The following is a 20,822-nucleotide window of genomic DNA, read 5'->3' on the forward strand; positions in this document are numbered from 1 at the left end:
TTTATTATACTTTTTATTTTTTGTTGTCTGCTTGTAATATTCTGAGCATTGCTATAAGAGAGCCTGTGACCCCAGCATTTCATTGCAAGCAAATGCTTAATATAATTGTTGTGCATATTCCAATAAAATCTTGAAACTTGAAACTTCTTCATTCTCTCGATCAGTGCATCCTTGCTCGACCACATCCTCCTCCTCTGTAATCGTGTCACGGGTTACAATGAGGTATCAAAGCTGGTTCCAAACAGTCTTTTAAGTGTGTGCAGAGTTTAGTTGTAACATTTTTGATCAACTTATCTGTGTGACATATTATCAAATCAGGAAGTGATGTCAACTCACATTTATGTTTGATAAGAAACCGTTATTTATTCACATGAAAAATATGTAACATACTATCCAGTAGAATATAACCTCATTATCAGATACTCTTTTTATGATATGACAACTGTGTGTTGCTTTTTCATTCAAATATATTCATCAGGTACAGTGTATAATAGATTATATTCATATTGTTAATATTGGATGCATGAAATTTAATACAACATGTTGTGTAAATTAACTCAAACATATAATCTTGTCACGAAAATTGACAGTCGTTATTTTAATGGTTGGATGGAAGGATCATGAAGGCCCCCATGAAGTTGTCTGCAGGTCCCGGACGATACTTCTGTATACTTTCCAACGTGACAAAAACTTTATCTCCTCTCTCCAGATGGAAAATCCCAGCCAGGAAGCTGTTCCACAGATCTTCCCCTTCCAAAGCCTTCTCACTCACAAGTTTTGATGTCCTGCAGCGTGAGCTAGTGGAAAAAAACAAGAAGAGATTTCTCAACAGAAACTCACCTCAAAACGATAAAGATAACTTGCCTTCAAATACACAGATGTGAAGATACAAACAGGATACACCCGAGCAACCACAGGTGCAGTGACAGAGTGAAGAAGTAAAGTACAGCACAAGGACTAACCTCTTTGATCTCATGAGTGCTATTGGTCGGCTGTAGAAACTGACGTCTCTCATGACCTTGTGCTGGATAAGTGAACACTCCGACACAGCATTCAATTGCACTTTGGAGTACAGGTAGTAGTAACCTTCCCTTTCCACCAACAGTCGACCTTTGTCGTAGCCCATTTGGTGGGTGAGGGCGTCGCCACCTTCATGTATCCACTGCACCACATTGTCATCCTTTGCAGGAGTGTTGGAGCCTGAGAGAAACACGACATAAGAGAGTTATAACAGAGACAATACAAAATATGAATTAAATTCAACCATTTGGGTCATTGAGAATATTTATTATTATAATGAGGGGAGGGCACTGACCCATCAGGTGAGCAAAGGGCCTCTGTTGAACCTGCTCCGGGTGAGGTCGCTGTATGTGAAGCTCATTGAGCTCTGTTCAAGAAAACAGGTTCAGATCAGTCAATCAATCAAGCAATGGATAAATCAAAGTAAAAAAAATTGTATGTTCATGTTTGGTTTAGCATGTTAGAGCCTGGACATCCTGTTGCTAAAACTTCATTTTATGCATTGACAGTAGGTCAGAAGTGTAGCATTAATTCATTTATCATATAACTGTGACTGTTCTTCCCACTATGTACAGCATAAGCACCATAAATGACGATCATTCCTTACCTTTAGATCCCATTTGACCAATCATGGGGCCACCCTGAAACAGAAGAAAAGGAGTGAGAAGTCACACCAGACACACCAGACCACATTCGGATGTGGTCGGGTGTCGTCCTCTGACCCCCAACAGTTTCATTGTGAACTGATCCTATTTTTACTCTTATCTGTGACCATACACTGATTTGTCTGTGACCATCACTTAAGTATCCACACTGACCACGACATCATAACTGATACTTTTCTTAAATTGGTGAAATGTTTCTTCACTGCAGCTGCACGAGATTCATACAGCACCTCCTGACTTCTCTCCCTCTCATGTTGACACACTGACACACACAACCATTGTCATCTGTCAACTCTGTAATGTCAGACTGGGTCAAATTAAAATAATGAGGTCTTTACTCACACAAATAACAATACGTGTAAATTTGCAAATCTTCATCCAAACACGATGGGTCCAAAGCATTTGCGCCGCTCGTCATGATTGCCTTTAGCTCTAGTTTTAAGACTACACACGACACAAAGGGCTTTGTTTTTTTTTTATGGTAGTCCAACTTTTTTTTGTTGGTAATATTACTTAGTAGTGGGTCACAATAATACCGATCCCAGCCGCTGATCTTAGCGTTTTTTGTTTTTCCAGACCAACCAAGTGTTGATGCCAGCTTCAACCAGATTTTGTGACTGAAAGCCAGATTTTGGGATGCCAAATCAAAAAAAGTGGTTTGAGATTCGGGACTGGCTCCGAACTGGCCCTTGAACTGCCTTGGTGGAGGCTTGGGGACACATGTTGACAATGGTATTTACCTGCTGGCCAGATGTTTGAGCGTTGGACTGATTCAGGTAGTAAGGGCGAGACCTGTCCTGGGATAGGACCTGCAGCAAGAGGAAGAAAACCAAAAAGGGAGAGCAGGAGATGAACACGTTTCAAAATCTGTACTTGTTTGCAAACAAGATGTCAGTTCAACAGCGTGTAAGAACAGGAAGTGTCCTGCCGCTAAGAGCTATAGACACGTACGTGTAGAGCTGTGGAAATATCTATATCTATATATATAGACACAAGCAAATATTTTGTGGTATTGGCACACTGTACTTTACTAAAGGCAACAGATTCAATTATTGTTTCAAAAAACAACACAATAATTATAACATGTTAAATTCCAACATTTTCTCCTACTAAGAAACACTGTAAAGTTATGAGTCTTTTTTGGCTATTGCTTGCTATGATGTTGCAAGATGAACTTTCCTCAAGCATATTCAAGCGTGTGTAAACAGCATTATTAAACCGTAAGTTATATATTAAAGTTATATTGAGGCTCTGCACTGTGAGAGATGGGAAAGGGAAGTGGAACTAGGAACAGACACATTTAATCATCCTGTAACCCTTGAAGAGCAAATGATTACCCTTGCACAAATTTGAGCTGTCCACGTCATGACTGACGTAGAGTGAAATAGTGAAATTCTAGAGGAAAGGAATTTCCAAGCACTCTCCCTTTCACTGAGAAAGACATCAGCCTCACCTCCGTTTTTTTGTACAGCGTGTAGAGGAAAAAACCCTGCACGACAAGTCCCAACATGGTCAGTCCCACCAGCAGGAGGAGAAGCTTTTGGCCTGCCATTGCCCACATCGGTTTCTTCTTCCCGGGCACCGAGACACAGTTTGAGTGAGCGTCCACCATAAACACATGGGGGCAGGTGCCCACATCTCCCTCTGCCATCCTGCACCAGATCACACCTCCACCTAGGGGTTGGAGCTGAAGGTCGAAGGGCCTGATGTAGTGGGGAAAGGGATGAAGACAGAGACAGGGTTAGGGCTAAAAAGGTAGAGCAAAGGAGCAAAGGAGCATGGGAACAGAAAAACAGAAAAACAGAAAAACCTGAACAAAAAAGTTTCACAATGGAGAAACGAGAAAAAGTTAAGAAATAATTGCCTGAGGGACACAAGACATAGAGACAGAGCCTCAGTATGAAGCTTGTAACGCAACCTGCGTTACAAGCTCCACTCATCCAGCAGCAGGGGAGTGGGTCTTACACACACTCCCTGGAAGCTCCTCTCGGACATATTAGTAAAATGAATCCAAATAAATAACACATATGACACAATAAATATAATAAAATCAACAACATTTTCTGCAATATCACTCTGTGATTTAGATTTTTTCTTGATTCCTCACCTTTAAAAGCTGACCTCTGCCTGCACCCAACGAAGATCCCAGCCCTCCCTCACCTCCTGTGTCATATAAGCAGGAAATGAAGATTGCATGGGGAACAGGCTGAGAGAGAGAGAGAGAGAGAGTAATGTGCATGTGAGTCTGTGTTGGACACTCCCCAAAACTACTAAATATCAGATCAGATAATAGACTATCTTTGTCTGTTTCTGAGAAACGCCTCCTTGTGTAGCTGAGTAGTGTGCTTGTCACTATTTGTGTTGATTTGTCAGGGTGACTTTAACTTCAGTCTTTGTGACGGTAGAGGTGTTTTAGCAGGCTGAGTTTGGGGTCAAGCTAATTCACACCATATCCTTTTTGGCTACTACAACATAATTGTCCTATCGCCCACTGTGTCATTGATCTGTGCTTGAATGCAGAATCAAGTGAGCATCACTCACAAGGCCACACTGTCATGTCAAATATTTGCCAATATAAACCTGATGCTTTGAGCAACTTTTTTCTATTCTTTATTTTTGAGGAACTCTGTGGTCTAATTACAGCTGCAGAGGACTGGACGCAGTGAAGGAGAATGGAGCTCAAGTGTAACACTTAGTGTGGCAACATCTTTCTCCTCCCCTGCTAACTGTCAATGTTTTCTGTATGAGTTGCAACACATCGAGTAATCTTGTCATCTTCCTTTTTCATTAATGAATGGTGAGAGGCCCTATTGAAATTGTAAGGATTATTCTGAGCGTAGTGAATGGGCTTTTTGAGGCCTTCAACATGCTCAAAAAGTTTCTAAAGTTTGCAGTAAATAATAAAGTGGTAAACGTTGACGTATTCTGGAGTAATTTGAAATGGGCGTGTCATAATAGCTCAACAGCGCAACCTACGGAAAGCCCCCTAAGTTAGCTTTCACCGATCCTCACGAAAATAAAGACACTTGTGTATCATGACCAGACGCACAAAAAAGTCTATAAGTGCGTTATGAAAAACGCAACAGGAAGTCCGCCATTTTGGATTTAGAGGCCATTTTGGCCATATTCCATATTTTTACTTTGATGCACTTGTCGTAGAGCTTTCATCGGATCAACTTAAAATTTAGACGAGTGTCATCACAACAATATGGAAATCTAAAGTTATCAAAAAAAACTTTTCGTTCGAGCGTGTGACCGTGGCGTTGCGTCAAATTTTGATTAAACGCCATGAAAACAGGAGCATCTGTATCTCCGACATATTTGGTCCAATCCAGTCCAAACTATACACATAAGACAAGGTTTGCGGTCTGATGACATCGACACAGAAATCGTGACTTAAAATCACAGCGCCCCCTGGTGGCAGCAGGAAATGTCTTGTTTTTGGTACGTCTTACACTTGGAAATATTCCTCCTATAAGTAGCATATGAGCTATGCTACCAGAATTAGCGATGGTTACGTAACTAGCGATGCTACCAGAAGTATTGATACTACCGAAAGCAGCGATGCAACTGGAACTAGTGATGCTGCCGCGCAGCCTTGGGTGAGAGCATGTGTGCAGTTTGTGTGCAGTTTGTGTGCAGTTTGTGTGTTTCTGCTGTGTGAACGTGAATGTGGCTCCAGAGGAGGATAACAGAGGACATTCAGACTAAAAGCATGAGTTGAATATGAACGTCGGGGGCAGGGCTGGACTGGGAGAACAAAACGGCCCGGGCATTTTTTGGCTCAGACCGGCCCACATAATTAGCCGAGCACATCTGCCATTAAATTGACGTAACTTATGTCTTCTAAATGTCTTAAAGTAGCTCATATTAAAAGTACTTAAGTATCAAAAGTATCTGGTGTTGAAATGTACTTAAGTATCAAAAGTACAAGAACTAAAATTAAAAATGCAAAGTGCTTTTTATAGTAGGTCTATACAGACACAAAACAACCCAAAATGTTTCTCCTCAAGATTTATCTCAACTGACTGAAAAATTACAACAACAATATGCATATGTATAAATTTACCAATTTTGAACCCTAGATGCTGAGGTTCAAATAGTAATGGACCAGTGCATCTGAACTTCTAATTAACTATAAACAAGTGCCTCTTGTGTCTGCCCAAGAACATTAATAAACCACAGTATAACCACTATACTATAGGCACACAAAATAAGACACTATCTCTATTCTAGAGGAAGTAAAAGTCGTAACAAGATTTCTGAAGGTGAACCTGCGGAGGGATAGACCAACCTCTCGCGCTGACCCCCCCCCCCCCCCCGACGGCAAACACGCCACCGGACCTGCACATCTCAGGAGGGAGGGGGCAGAGAGAGAGAGAGAGAGAGAGAGAGAGAGAGAGAGAGAGAGGTGTGCGCCGTGGGTAGAGGCGTGCAACGCCAACCTCCGCTGCTCAAGTAACGAGCCAGTTTGGAGAATGTATTGAAAATTGAAAATGCGCGCTCACATGTCTGCCTCCACTCGCTCATCATTGTCGAGTCCTCCTCGCTCGTCTCCCGGCGCACCTGCTGCTGCTGGGCTGGTGAACCCGGCACCACATAGGTCCGTCAGTTTGGCACATTTAGCAGCCTCCACCTCCAGAGACTTCAGCTTTTTTTCCCGATGCTTCTCAGCGCCACCCGGGCGTTTTTTTACTCTTATTATCCATTAAGTTAAGTTTCTGTCTCAGCAGCAGCCCGTCCCGCGACTCCCCCCGCCAATGCCATGAGGTCCCGCCCCCCCCGCCCCCGGTTTGTGTTGTGATTGACAGCACTGTCAGGGCTCTCTGAGCCTGTCAGCCCATGATTGATTGACAATGACAAACAATAGACCAATAATATGTGTCGATTCTGGCAACACACTGCTAGCCCTCTGTAGCCAATTGGCCGGCCCAATTGGAGGGAATTTAGAGAGGAAGAAGAGAAAAAAAACAAAACAACAACATAGCGGACCAGACCGGCCCACATTGGGTCAACGGCCCACCGGGATTATGCCCGGTATGCCAGATGGCCAGTCCACCCCTGGTCGGGGGTTCCAGACACTTGGATGACAGCACAGGAGTAGTATGGATGTTTTTACATTTGGACACTTTATCTTGCGTAATAGAAGAGATTTACTAAAAATTTAAAGTCAATCAATCAATCAATCGAGTTTTATTTGTATAGCCCACATTCACAAATAACAATTCGTCTCATAGGGCTTTAACATTGTGTGACATCCTCTGTCCTTAACCCTCAGCAAGAGTCAGGAAAAACTACTAAAAACCCTTTTCACAGGTAAAAATATGTAGAAACCTCAGAGAGACACATGTGAGGATCCCTCTCTCAGGACGGACAGAAGTGCAATAGATGTCAAGTGTAAGAAAACATCATCAGGATTTTTAGCAGCATCCATGAGGCTAAACATTTTTCAATACTATGTGTCAGGCAGTCCCGCTGCAATCACAGTCTCTGGCCAGCAGCAAGACCACGATCCAGCATCAGGATGGGATCCACTATAGTCCACAGTCATTGTCCACCGCCGCCAGTTAGAATCCATTATCAGCTGCCGCCTCGGTTGTGGTCCCTCATCATCCGATGCCAATGCGACAAAGGATCCTCCATTACAACGACGATCAGCAGGCACGATACAGAATCCAACGAACTGGATCCACCATTGTGACCTCTGACGCGCGATCCACAATCATAATCCATGGTGCGGCCACAGCTGTGGCCCTGCATCCGCGGGCGCTAAGGCACAGAAACTCCGGGAAAGGGGTCAAGTTAGTAACATGTACTGATCAGATAAGAATTATCTTGATGTGATAAATATGGAGAAAAAGGAAGGAGAAGCAGAAAAGAGAAGCTCCGTTTGTCTTGTGTCATAAATTCCCTGTGCGTCTTAGCATCACAGGGGTTTTTGCCTTTTTATCAATTTTGGAACATCGCACTAATTAGCTCTAACTATAAGCTTTATCAAAAAGAAAGGTTCTGAGTCTACTCTTAAACGAACAGAGCGTGTCTGCCTCCCTAACTGAAAGTGAGAGATTATTCCACAGGAGTGGGGCTTGATGGCTAAAAGCTCTGGCTCCTACTCTACTTTTAGAGACTTTAGGGACAACAAGTAAACCTGAGTTCTGGGATCGGAGTGATCTAGTAGGTTGATATGGTACTAACATCTCTTTAAGGTAAAGAGGTGCCATATCATTAAGGGCCTTGAAGGTTAGGAGGAGAATTTTAAATTCTATTCTAGATTTAACAGGAAGCCAGTGTAGCGATCCTAATACTGGAGTAATGTGCTCTCTTTTCTTAGTTCTCGTCAGGACACGTGCTGCGGCATTTTGGACCAGCTGCAGAGTCTTTAACGACTTGCTGCTGGAGCCTGATAATAGTGAATTACAGTAGTCCAGTCTCTTTTAACAAAGGCGTGGACTAGTTTTTCTGCATCTTTTTGCGAAAGGACATGTCTGATTTTTGAGATATTACGCATGTGGAAAAACGCGGTCCTAGAAATTATACGTTATAAAGTAACATTTGAAACATTTTTCAGTAGGGAGGAGACCAACTAACACACACACAAACACTTTAATGAGTTGCCATGACAGATAAAAGTTTAATCAAAGTTCGTCAGCCTCATGTTCAGACCTGACCTCAGGTCGCCTTGTAGCCACGCCCATTCTCTGCAACGTAAGGCCAGACAGTCCTAACCTCCACAAACCAAACACAACACGGGTCCATTTTGGCACACAGGGTTAGTATCGCAAACATATCTGGAGATAAAGGGAGTAAATATATTGGAGTTAAATCTTGTTTTTTTTGAGCGCAGGCATTTTGAAGTCTGTTGCGGTCGGTGGAGAGAGCAGAGCTGCATATTTGAACGGCGTATACAAAGCTCTCCTGGAAGTAGTTTGCTGCTGTAGAAAGATACGATCAGGTGTTTGTGCATTGAGGAGGAAGTGGAGCTGAATTTCATAATCTGATTGAGACTCAATGTCACCTCAACTTCTTTAAACCAGGTTCTGCTGTGACTAAGCAGGAGTCAGATTCTCATCACCGATCTCCAGGCATCAAAAGGCTTTTTACATTTAACTACACTTCTATTTGTAGTTTGGGTAAAAGTGAATGTGATGAATTCAAACTACTGCTGCACATGGTTCTTGTTGTGTTCTTCTTCACACTGTGATTGAAGGTGATCACCAGCATTTCACACATCATAGATGCATGCTCTTTAAACGTCTGCATTTTAAGCAGCAGTCTTCATGCAGAGCATCTGGAGTCAGAGGACGGATCCTGAAAAGACTCAATAAAGTGATGTATTATCTTCTGATCTCCATGAAAGCCGTCTCCACCTCCACCAGGAGCTCATGTTCTCACCCATGTCCATTGTTGTGTTTGTTGGTTTATCAGCAGGATTACTACCGATAACACTACTGAACCAATATCCACAAAACTTGGCAGAAGGATGGAACCAAGAACCCAATGAGTTTGGTGCAGAAACGGACAAAGGGGCAGGAAGTTTTTCACTTTGTTTAAAATGAACATGTTGGACTTTTCCACCAGTTTCCAAGTGAAAGATTCCCATTTAGAGAACTGGTATATTAGTGTTTGCAGATGATTGAACTGGAAACAATTATGTCAGATTATTTGCTTGCCTATAAATCAGTGAGAATATAGACGTCTTTGGAATTAGAATTAGAATTAAAGGACACATGTTGAGTGCTGTAGTTTTAACATCTGATTGCATGTTTCCTGTCAGATATCGTTGTTTCCTGTTATCAAGAAGTCAAAGACATCTTCCACAACATGAAATTATCATAATCTACAAAGACATTTTACGCTGAAGACATATTTGATGCAATACTACTTTTCTTTTTTACTGTGTTAAATTCCCATCATTGCTATCCCCATTATTTCAGATATCATATAATTCTAAATGTCCAGTAACTATAAGGACGACAGTTCTGTCTGGTGCAGGGACGTGTGCTGATTTCTATCACGGTGGCTCGACAGCAACAGAAACGTATTAAAGTACAAGCAGCCTCAGAGTGGGGGTGTGAGGTTCCTGTGAAGAAGGAAACTGACCCAGGAAACAGAAGTGCACCAACACCTCCCTCTCTCATGTTGATAAGAGATGTGTTCCACTGATTCTCCACCTGTCTTGAAGTGTGTCTGAGTGGCGCTGCTGGATGGGACCATGGGGAACTCTTTGCTCCGGGTGCTGTCCTTATTCTGTGAGTATCAGAAACCTTTATTCTATGAATGCAAAGTGTTTATTAGATGTTTGTCCAACCACAGCAACGGCTGCTGGAACTGAAATGTCTTTATCTATTTGCAGAGGTAACCAGCCGCATGTATTCTGTTACATGCACTTCAATAACTTTTATTTGAGGATACATTGTGATTGTTGGAGAGCCGTTTGAAAGTGGAAATTATGTTTTCTTTAAATTTATTATTTGATGCCCGACACATGAAAAAAGACCAATTTTATCCCTGATTCATTGATTCATTTGCCAAAAGATAATTTGATAAAAGAAAAGTTGATTTAGAAACAAATCAAACGTTGTGATGTTCTCATGGGAATTATACACTATAAAGTTAGTCTGTGAATATTGTCCCGATGATTATCAGAGAAACAATCATCTGATCCACATGAATTCAAACAAATGGATCAAACACAGTAGATAACTGATATTTTAACTTCTTTTATTCATTGAGTTATTGATTTTCAAGACATTTCATACTTTTGTACAATTTCTTTGATGGGTAGTTTTAATACTACTGCTCATACTCGCTTTTACAATATAACAGTACTTACTAACGGACTTATTACTAGAGTCTGTAATGTGTTTGATAATTTACCAGGTTTATTAATGTCTGATGAGATACCAATGTTTCTTTCAGTGCTGAATACACTCCTCTCCTGTGGACACACTGAATGTGAGTCAGGTCTTTTTTTTATTGATCTCTATCTTCATATATTTCATCCCATTTTTCTTCCTGTATTGTTACTAAGATTAGTGAGTATATGAATGAACTGCAAACTTATTTAACAAAACTCTGGTTGGTATTTCCTCTAACTATGTCCTGTTTGTGTGGGGGGTAGATGCTGAGCTGACCTTTGAACCCAACTCAACCACTCTATATTCTGGATATATCAGGACGTTTCACTGTTTTTATAGCATCAAATAACTAATTAAAACCAAACTGATCTGAAACATGAACACGTGAACAAACTAAAATGAAAGAAACCATGGTTGACGTAAACAGCAGGCAGCCACCAGGGGGCGTTGTTATAGTTTGGCTTCACTTTTGGGGGCAGTCATGTCGATGGCTGAATGTGTAGCATCCAGAAATTGCATTGGTTCCAAAATGAAACAAACATGAAGACGTGTTTTTGTTGTGATGATGTTCCGTTTCAGCGGCTGCTCCACGACCTGTCGTCACTGTGTCTCCATCATGGCTGACTCCTGGAGCCTCCGTGACTCTCACCTGTGGGGGGGTTCCACATCCCACTGCAGGGTGGAGGTTCTACTGGTACAGAGCTGACCTGATTAGATTGGATCCAGTCCCCAGATGTCCACAGACATCTCAATATGGGTGGAGTGATACGCACATTCCTAAGAAGTTCAGTTATGAGCTGCTCCCAGGAAGCGACGGAGGAACTGAACAAAACTCCTTCGTCATCCAAGGCCTGACGGAGTCAGCAGGTTATGCATGTCGAGCTGGAAGAGGAGACCCCGTGTTTTACACTGAGTACAGTGAGACAAAGTGGGTGTGGCCTGTAGGTGAGTTTGTTTCTTTCTCTTGAAGCAGATGTTGTCCCTTCAGTCGGTCAGTTACTTGGGGAACTTTACTTTGGCTGGTTCCTCGAGGTGATTCACTTTTAGAGGTGATATGTCAAAGGTCAAGACAGATGTGACTCAAAGCCTAAAATGACACCTTTAATCTGGAAACATTACAAATGTATTCTGGTAATATTATGACCTAATTCCCAAAAACAAGATGTGACTGAGATGGAGTATCTGCTGATGGCTTCACGTCTTTAATGCTCAACTAATTTAAACCATTAGTTTCTGTTTCACACTTCATGTCATGTTTTTCAGATTCCAATTCGTCAGTGTCTCTCAAAGTGAGTCCGGACTCAGTGCAGCACTCCTATGGTTACTACGTCCGTCTGACCTGCGAGGGAAACTCTGATAAACTGAGATTGTGGATGTGGTTTACTGGAGACAGAGTAGAAGTGTTAAAGTGCAAGTCTCAGGAGAGAACCACAAGCTTCACATGGACCTTTACTTATCTTGTTTCTGGAGTTTACTGGTGTGGATCTGGATCAGAGATCAGCAACGCAGTCAACATCACTACAGGTTGTAGTTTTTCATTGAATCTATTTACACTGTGCATGTTTCCAACATCCCATAATGTGATTTAAAGGTAGAGTTACTGAAAGTGGGGAGCACTGCCTCCCTTCACTGCTCCTGCGGGAGCTGCACCCCCAACATGTACCAAGCTGCATCACATCAAACATGATCTCTGGATGAAATTCACCTTCTTTATTTACACAAACCACACGTTCAACGCCCAGAATCAGCTGTGAGAGTGTGTCCGTCTGCGTTAAACAAGCAGACATCACGTGACTGTGTGGACGCCACAGCCCACAGCGCCACCTGGAGGCTGTTTCCATCTCTCTACTCAAGAGGGAGCTCTTTTGGTTGGAGAGCAGGACTTATTGATGTCACATTCAGATTTAGTGATGCTCTCACTCTAAACCCTGCGCTCACACTCAACTCTCCCCTGCTTGAGCTCAGACGTCCTGCTCTTGAAGCCAGGGCTGTGTATTGAAACCAGATGTTTTTCCAGCGCACACACAACGTACAGCTCATGGACGTTAGGAGCAGAATGTGACAAAAAGTGCATTGAATGACTTTGGCTCCACTTTAACATCTAATATTTAGACTCATGCTGTTTATATACGAGCTGAATTATCAGGTTGTTCACATTGTTGATGGTTTTTTAACTGGTTACAGATTCAGGTCATGTTATCCTAGAGAGCCCTGCCCATCCTGTGACTGAGGGACAGTCCGTTACTCTCAGCTGCTCATGGTTCGGAACACCAAACCTCATTTCCATCTTCTCTTTCTACAAAAATGGTGAACTCCTCCAAAGTGATGTCAGAGGGAAACTGGAAATGTCAGCTGTGTCAAAGTCAGATGAAGGTTTCTACAAGTGTGAACGTTCAGGATTCTTCTCAGAGGAGAGTTGGATGTCAGTCAAATGTGAGTGTGATCAATATGAGGTAGAAAAGGAGTCTCCAGGTTGAGAAGTAGATTCAAAACTTTTCTACTCAGTATTTTCACTGAGACGGTTTCTAAACACCAGCTCCACTTGCTCAATACACCAAGAAAACTTTTTCAATAAATTTTACAGCTGGAAACTCTTTTTTTACAATTATTAAAATTTTTCTTCAACTACAAAACTTATTCATAAAGTTGTTTTTTTTAACATCATAATGTCTGCTGAAGTGTTGGTTCTATGTTTGTCCACGTCATGGATCTTTCTCTGCTCCTCACTGCTCCTCCTCTGATCTGTGACTCCTGCAGCACCTCCCTCTACGTCTCCTGTGCCGCTGGTCGTTGGGCTGGTTGGAGGCTTCACACTGATTCTCCTCCTCTCGCTGCTGCTGTTGTGTTGGTGCAGGAATTCAAAGAGTGAGAGCTGCTCTGGTTCATTTAATTTAAATCAAACTTATTCCAAACTATTGTCACGATAGTCATGGAGCAGAGGTTGAAAAATAAAATCATGTAACGTGATCATTTTTGTCTTTATTCACAGATCAGTGTTGTGACAGGTTGGTTCCACTCTCTCTTGTTTCATCTTCAACAAAACATCAATACTTTACTTTTTCATTCACTTGTGATTGTTTGACTGTTTCAGGCTCAGCCAGTCTCTGAGAACCAATCAGAGCTCAGACCCAACTGTCCACCACGATGAAATCCAGCTGCCAGTGTACTCGTCTCTTCTCCACGGTCAGCCGTCCTTCTCCTACTGAACGCCTTCACAGCTATTTCTAACTTGTTGCTTTTCAGAAGAACCTAGTCACAAAGTTTCCAATTACATTTCATGTTGATTTGATTTTTTATTGACTCGTAGGTGACGACTGCATCTATGAACCAATCAGAGGAGACACGGAGGAAGGTACAGTATAAAATGTGCCTCCTGCAGAGAAGTCCTCAATGAAAAACCTTCTGAGTTCAGGTGGACGGGCAGATGTGGACAGAAATGTCCAACACGATGTCATGACATCAATACACACTCGTAGTTTTCCAACATCTCCTTTTAGTCACATGGTCCAAAGACAGACATTTGGACTTTTCAGTTGAGTCTGAAGCAGAGTTCCAGGTGGAAAGGTTCCTCAGACCCGGATCCAGACCAAAGCACCAGAATGTAGTCAGACCCAGATCAAACTGAACCAGGGATCGGTTTAGCTGCGTCCATATAATGTTTGAACAACAAGGACGTTCATTTGCATTGGAACACGTGTGGAGCACCTGAAGCTGGTGATGCTGGTTGTGATAGAGATATTAGAGTGGCAACGAGATCAACTAAATGAATAAAACAGTGGTTCTCCACCTTCTCAAGTCGTTTTCTGTCTGATCTTCACAGGAACCCGAGGTCATCCAGAGGAGACGTCTGACTACGTGAATGAAAATCCACATTCAGCTTCAGGTACAAATATTAACAACTGTCTGTTCAGCTACTGGCTCATGAGCATTTGAAATAAACCTCAACTGAAATTCCATCATATCATTATCAAATAGTTCTTGTACGATAAGTATGCAGTTCAGTTGGTGTCTCAAATTTCAAATCCTTTGTGTAAAACTATGAACGGCCTTGATCCTGTTGTAGGGTTGAAGTATCAAGTGTGTGATTTAGAAATTTACAGTTATTGTCACTTTCAAATCAAACTTATTCCAAACTATTGTCACGATAGTCATGGAGCGGGGGGTAAAAAAATAATCATGTAACGTGATCATTATTGTCTTTTCCACAGATCTGTGTTGTGACAGGTTGGTTCCACTCTCTCTTGTTTCATCTTCAACAAAACAGCAATACTTTGCTTTTCCTGTTTCATTCACTTGTGATTGTTTGACTGTTTCAGGCTCAGCCAGTCTCTGAGAACCAATCAGAGCTCAGACCCAACTCTCCACCACGATGAAATCCAGCTGCCAGTGTACTCGTCTCTTCTCCACGGTCAGCCGTCCTTCTCCTACTGAATGCCTTCACAGCTATTTCTAACTTTTTGCTTTTCAGAAGAACCTCATCACAAAGTTTCCAATTACATTTCATGTTGATTTGATTTGTTATTGACTCGTAGGTGACGACTGCATCTATGAACCAATCAGAGGAGACACGGAGGAAGGTACAGTATAAAATGTGCCTCCTGCAGAGAAGTCCTAAATGAAAAACCTTCTGAGTTCAGGTGGACGGGCAGATGAGGACAGAAATGTCCAACACGATGTCATGACATCAATACACACGCGTGGTTTTCCAACATCTCATTTTAGTCACATGGTCCAAAGACAGACATTTGGACTTTTCAGTTGAGTCTGAAGCAGAGTTCCAGGTGGAAAGGTTCCTCAGACCCGGCTCCAGACCAAAGCACCAGAATGTAGTCAGACCCGGATCAAACTGAACCAGGGATCGGTTTAGCTGCGTCCATATAATGTTTGAACAACAAGGACGTTCATTTGCATTGGAACACGTGTGGAGCACCTGAAGCTGGTGATGCTGGTTGTGATAGAGATATTAGAGTGGCAACGAGATCCACTAAAAGAATAAAACAGTGGTTCTCCACATTCTCAAGTCGTTTTCTGTCTAATCTCCACAGGAACCCGAGGTGATCCAGAGGAGACGTCTGACTACGTGAATGAAAATCTACATTCAGCTTCAGGTACAAATATTAACAACTGGCTGTTCAGCTCCTGGCTCATGAGCATTTGAAATAAACCTCAACTGAAACTCCATCATATCTTTATTAAATAGTTCTTGTACGATAAGTATGCAGTTCAATTGGTGTCTCAAATTTCAAATCCTTTGTTTTAAACTATGAACGGCCTTGATCATGTTGTGGGGTTGAAGAATCAAGTGTGTACTTTAGAAATTTAAAGTAATTGTCACTTTCAAATCAAACTTATTCCAAACAATTGTCACGATAGTCATGGAGCGGGGGTTCAAAAATGTATCATGTAACGTGATCATTTTTGTCTTTATTCACAGATCTGTGTTGTGACAGGTTGGTTCCACTCTCTCTTGTTTCATCTTCAACAAAACATCAATACTTTACTTTTCCTGTTTCATTCACTTGTGATTGTTTGACTGTTTCAGGCTCAGCCAGTCTCTGAGAACCAATCAGAGCTCAGACCCAACTCTCCACCATGATGAAATCCAGCTGCCAGTGTACTCGTCTCTTCTCCACGGTCAGACGTCCTTCTCCTACTGAATGCCTTCACAGCTATTTCTAACTTGTTGCTTTTCAGAAGAACCTAGTCACAAAGTTTCCAATTACATTTCATGTTGATTTGATTTGTTATTGACTCGTAGGTGACGACTGCATCTATGAATCAATCAGAGGAGACACGGAGGAAGGTACAGTATAAAATGTGCCTCCTGCAAAGAAGTCCGAAATAAAAAACCTTCTGATTTCAGGTGGACGGGCAGATGAGGACAGAAATGTCCAACACGATGTCATGACATCAATACACACGCGTGGTTTTCCAACATCTCATTTTAGTCACATGGTCCAAAGACAGACATTTGGACTTTTCAGTTGAGTCTGAAGCAGAGTTCCAGGTGGAAAGGTTCCTCAGACCCGGATCCAGACCAAAGCACCAGAATGTAGTCAGACCCGGATCAAACTGAACCAGGGATCGGTTTAGCTGCGTCCATATAATGTTTGAACAACAAGGACGTTCATTTGCATTGGAACACGTGTGGAGCACCTGAAGCTGGTGATGCTGGTTGTGATAGAGATATTAGAGTGGCAACGAGATCAACTAAATGAATAAAACAGTGGTTCTCCACCTTCTCAAGTCGTTTTCTGTCTGATCTTCACAGGAACCCGAGGTGATCCAGAGGAGACGTCTGACTACGTTAATGAAAATCCACATTCAGCTTCAGGTACAAATATTAACAACTGTCTGTTCAGCTACTGGCTCATGAGCATTTGAAATAAACCTCAACTGAAACTCCATCATATCATTATCAAATAGTTTTTTTACGATAAGTATGCAGTTCAGTTGGTGTCTCAAATTTAAATCCTTTGTGTAAAACTATGAACGGCCTTGATCATGTTGTCTGGTTGAAGTATCAAGTGTGTAATTTAGAAATTAATAGTTATTGTCACTTTGTTTAAGGACAACTATTAATGGTGCATCCTCCAGAAAACAAAAACATGAAAATCAACATTCATCCATAAACACCTTCACATATTAGACTCACCAGTTTTGTAACAGCTCATTGGAAAGAACAACTTGATCTGGATTGAATTTCAGTATAAATGAAAAAAGAAATGCTGTGATATTTGCTTTTCGTTTACGTTCAATATTTCAATTGGCTGATATGGGCCTTTTAAGATATGCTCCGATATGAAAAGGTTTATTTTACAGGATAAACAATGTGCTTTATGATTATATTTTACATTGAAAATGTTTTTTAATTCAAGTTCTATATATTCTGTCGTATTTGTGTTTTCTTTCAATTTATCTTCATTTCTTTAAAAAATATTGTTTTACTTTAGCTTTATCGCCAATTCTATATATAAGTGCTAGTTCTATACTCCTTGATATCGGTATCGGCATTGGCCCCTAAAAAAAGATTATTATGTATATATATTAAGAATCATGGAGCAGAGGTTGAAAAATAAAATCATGTAACGTGATCATTATTGTCTTTTCCACAGATCTGTGTTGTGACAGGTTGGTTCCACTCTCTCTTGTTTCATCTTCAACAAAACAGCAATACTTTGCTTTTCCTGTTTCATTCACTTGTGATTGTTTGACTGTTTCAGGCTCAGCCAGTCTCTGAGAACCAATCAGAGCTCAGACCCAACTCTCCACCAAGATGAAATCCAGCTGCCAGTGTACTCGTCTCTTCTCCACGGTCAGACGTCCTTCTCCTACTGAACGCCTTCACAGCTATTTCTAACTTGTTGCTTTTCAGAAGAACCTAGTCACAAAGTTTCCAATTACATTTCATGTTGATTTGATTTGTTATTGACTCGTAGGTGACGACTGCATCTATGAATCAATCAGAGGAGACACGGAGGAAGGTACAGTATAAAATGTGCCTCCTGCAAAGAAGTCCGAAATAAAAAACCTTCTGAGTTCAGGTGGACGGGCAGATGAGGACAGAAATGTCCAACACGATGTCATGACATCAATACACACGCGTGGTTTTCCAACATCTCATTTTAGTCACATGGTCCAAAGACAGACATTTGGACTTTTCAGTTGAGTCTGAAGCAGAGTTCCAGGTGGAAAGGTTCCTCAGACCCGGATCCAGACCAAAGCACCAGAATGTAGTCAGACCCGGATCAAACTGAACCAGGGATCGGTTTAGCTGCGTCCATATAATGTTTGAACAACAAGGACGTTCATTTGCATCGGAACACGTGTGGAGCACCTGAAGCTGGTGATGCTGGTTGTGATAGAGATATTAGAGTGGCAACGAGATCCACTAAATGAATAAAACAGTGGTTCTTCACCTTCTCAAGTCGTTTTCTGTTTGATCTCTACAGGAACCCGAGGTGATCCAGAGGAGACGTCTGACTACGCTAATGAAAATCCACATTCAGCTTCAGGTACAAATATTAACAACTGGCTGTTCAGCTACTGGCTCATGAGCATTTGAAATAAACCTCAACTGAAACTCCATCATATCATTATTAAATACTTCTTGTACGATAAGTATGCAGTTCAATTGGTGTCTCAAATTTCAAATCCTTTGTGTTAAACTATGAACAGCCTTGATCCTGTTGTAGGGTTGAAGTATCAAGTGTGTTGTGTACTTTAGAAATTTGCAGTTATTTTCGATTTGTTTTAGGACGTCTATGAACGGTGCATCCTCCAGAAAACAAGAGCATGAAAATCCACATTCATTCTGAAACACCTTCACATATTAGCCAATTGAAATATTGAACGTAAACACAAAAGCAAATATCAAAGCATTTCTTTTTTCATTTATACTGAAATTCAATCCAGATCAAGTTGTTCTTTCCAATGAGCTGTTACAAAACTGGTCAGCCGTCCTTCTCCTACTGAACGCCTTCACAGCTATTTCTAACTTGTTGCTTTTCAGAAGAACCTAGTCACAAAGTTTCCAATTACATTTCATGTTGATTTGATTTTTTATTGACTCGTAGGTGACGACTGCATCTATGAATCAATCAGAGGAGACACGGAGGAAGGTACAGTATAAAATGTGCCTCCTGCAGAGAAGTCCTAAATGAAAAACCTTCTGATTTCAGGTGGACGGGCAGATGAGGACAGAAATGTCCAACACGATGTCATGACATCAATACACACGCGTGATTTTCCAACATCTCATTTTAGTCACATGGTCCAAAGACAGACATTTGGACTTTTCAGTTGAGTCTGAAGCAGAGTTCCAGGTGGAAAGGTTCCTCAGACCCGGCTCCAGACCAAAGCACCAGAATGTAGTCAGACCCGGATCAAACTGAACCAGGGATCGGTTTAGCTGCGTCCATATAATGTTTGAACAACAAGGACGTTCATTTGCATTGGAACACGTGTGGAGCACCTGAAGCTGGTGATGCTGGTTGTGATAGAGATATTAGAGTGGCAACGAGATCCACTAAATGAATAAAACAGTGGTTCTCCACCATCTCAAGTCGTTTTCTGTCTGATCTTCACAGGAACCCGAGGTGATCCAGAGGAGACGTCTGACTACGTGAATGAAAATCCACATTCAGCTTCAGGTACAAATATTAATAACTGGCTGTTCAGCTACTGGCTCATGAGCATTTGAAATAAACCTCAACTGAAACTCCATCATATCATTATTAAATAGTTCTTGTACGATAAGTATGCAGTTCAGTTGGTGTCTCACATTTCAAATCCTTTGTGTAAAACTATGAACAGCCTTGATCATGTAGTGGTGTTGAAGTATCAAGTGTGTAATTTAGTAATTTGCAGTTATTGTCACTTTGTTTCAGGACGACTATGAACGGTGCATCCTCCAGAAAACAAGAGCATGAAAATCCACATTCATCGTTAAACACCTTCAAATATTAGACTCATCAGTTTTGTAACAGCTCATTGGAAAGAACGACTTGATCTGGATTGAATTTCAGTATAAAAGAAAAAGAAATCCTGTGATATTTGCTTTTGTGTTTACGTTCAATATTTCAATTGGCTGATATGGGCCTTTTAAGACATGCTCCGATATGAAAAGGTTTATTTTACAGGATAAATAATGTGCATTATGATTATATTTTACATTGAAATTTGTTTTGTCTTAATTCAAGTTCTATATATTCTGTCGAATTTGTGTTTACTTTAAATGTATCTTTATTTCTTTAAATAATATTGTTTTACTTGAGCTTTATTGGCAATTTTATATATATATGATGTTTTTTGCTCCGTGATATCGGTATCTGCATTGGCCTCTAAAAAAAGCTAATTCTGTATATTTTTGCCGCAGTCATGCAACTAAAGTTTGAATGCAACCTGTGATGTTTTCCATTCGCACGTATAAATATGTCTTTGTTAATATTCACCAATGACTAAATGGAGGACGATGTCAGAAAGGACCTCGTCTGTCTGTGTGTTATGTTCCATATACAGTCTGTGGTTATGTGTGATTATTTCCATGGCTCGTAATTCTCTGTTTGATGAAAACACTCGTCTGCAGAGAGTTTAGCTTTTTGTTTTGAAATGTAACAGATTATAATTCAAACACATAATTGAATATGTTCTTTCTTTTATCTTTAATAAACTTTAAAATCCCAGCTGGACTCTATCGATATGTGCTGTTTTATTTTGAAATCGCTCACCTTACGTGTCCTCTGTGTGACTTCCTGTCTGCGTGGGAGCTGGTTTCCTT

General features: G+C 41.2%; 1 protein-coding gene across 1 annotated transcript; it reads right to left on the reverse strand.

The window, feature by feature from the left end:
- Positions 1 to 598: 598 nt before the first annotated feature.
- LOC133020355 (tumor necrosis factor ligand superfamily member 14-like) lies at positions 599 to 3,336 on the reverse strand. The gene is made up of 6 exons (XM_061086880.1): positions 3,139 to 3,336; positions 2,426 to 2,494; positions 1,628 to 1,661; positions 1,316 to 1,387; positions 963 to 1,200; positions 599 to 797 (listed from the first exon to the last, which is right to left on the reverse strand). The coding sequence occupies exons 1-6, from the start codon at positions 3,334 to 3,336 to the stop codon at positions 599 to 601; spliced, it is 810 nt and encodes a 269-aa protein (XP_060942863.1).
- Between the last annotated feature and the right edge of the window lie 17,486 nt (positions 3,337 to 20,822).

The sequence above is a fragment of the Limanda limanda genome, chromosome 15 (assembly GCF_963576545.1).
Source record: "Limanda limanda chromosome 15, fLimLim1.1, whole genome shotgun sequence".
In the NCBI taxonomy this organism is placed as follows: domain Eukaryota; kingdom Metazoa; phylum Chordata; class Actinopteri; order Pleuronectiformes; family Pleuronectidae; genus Limanda; species Limanda limanda.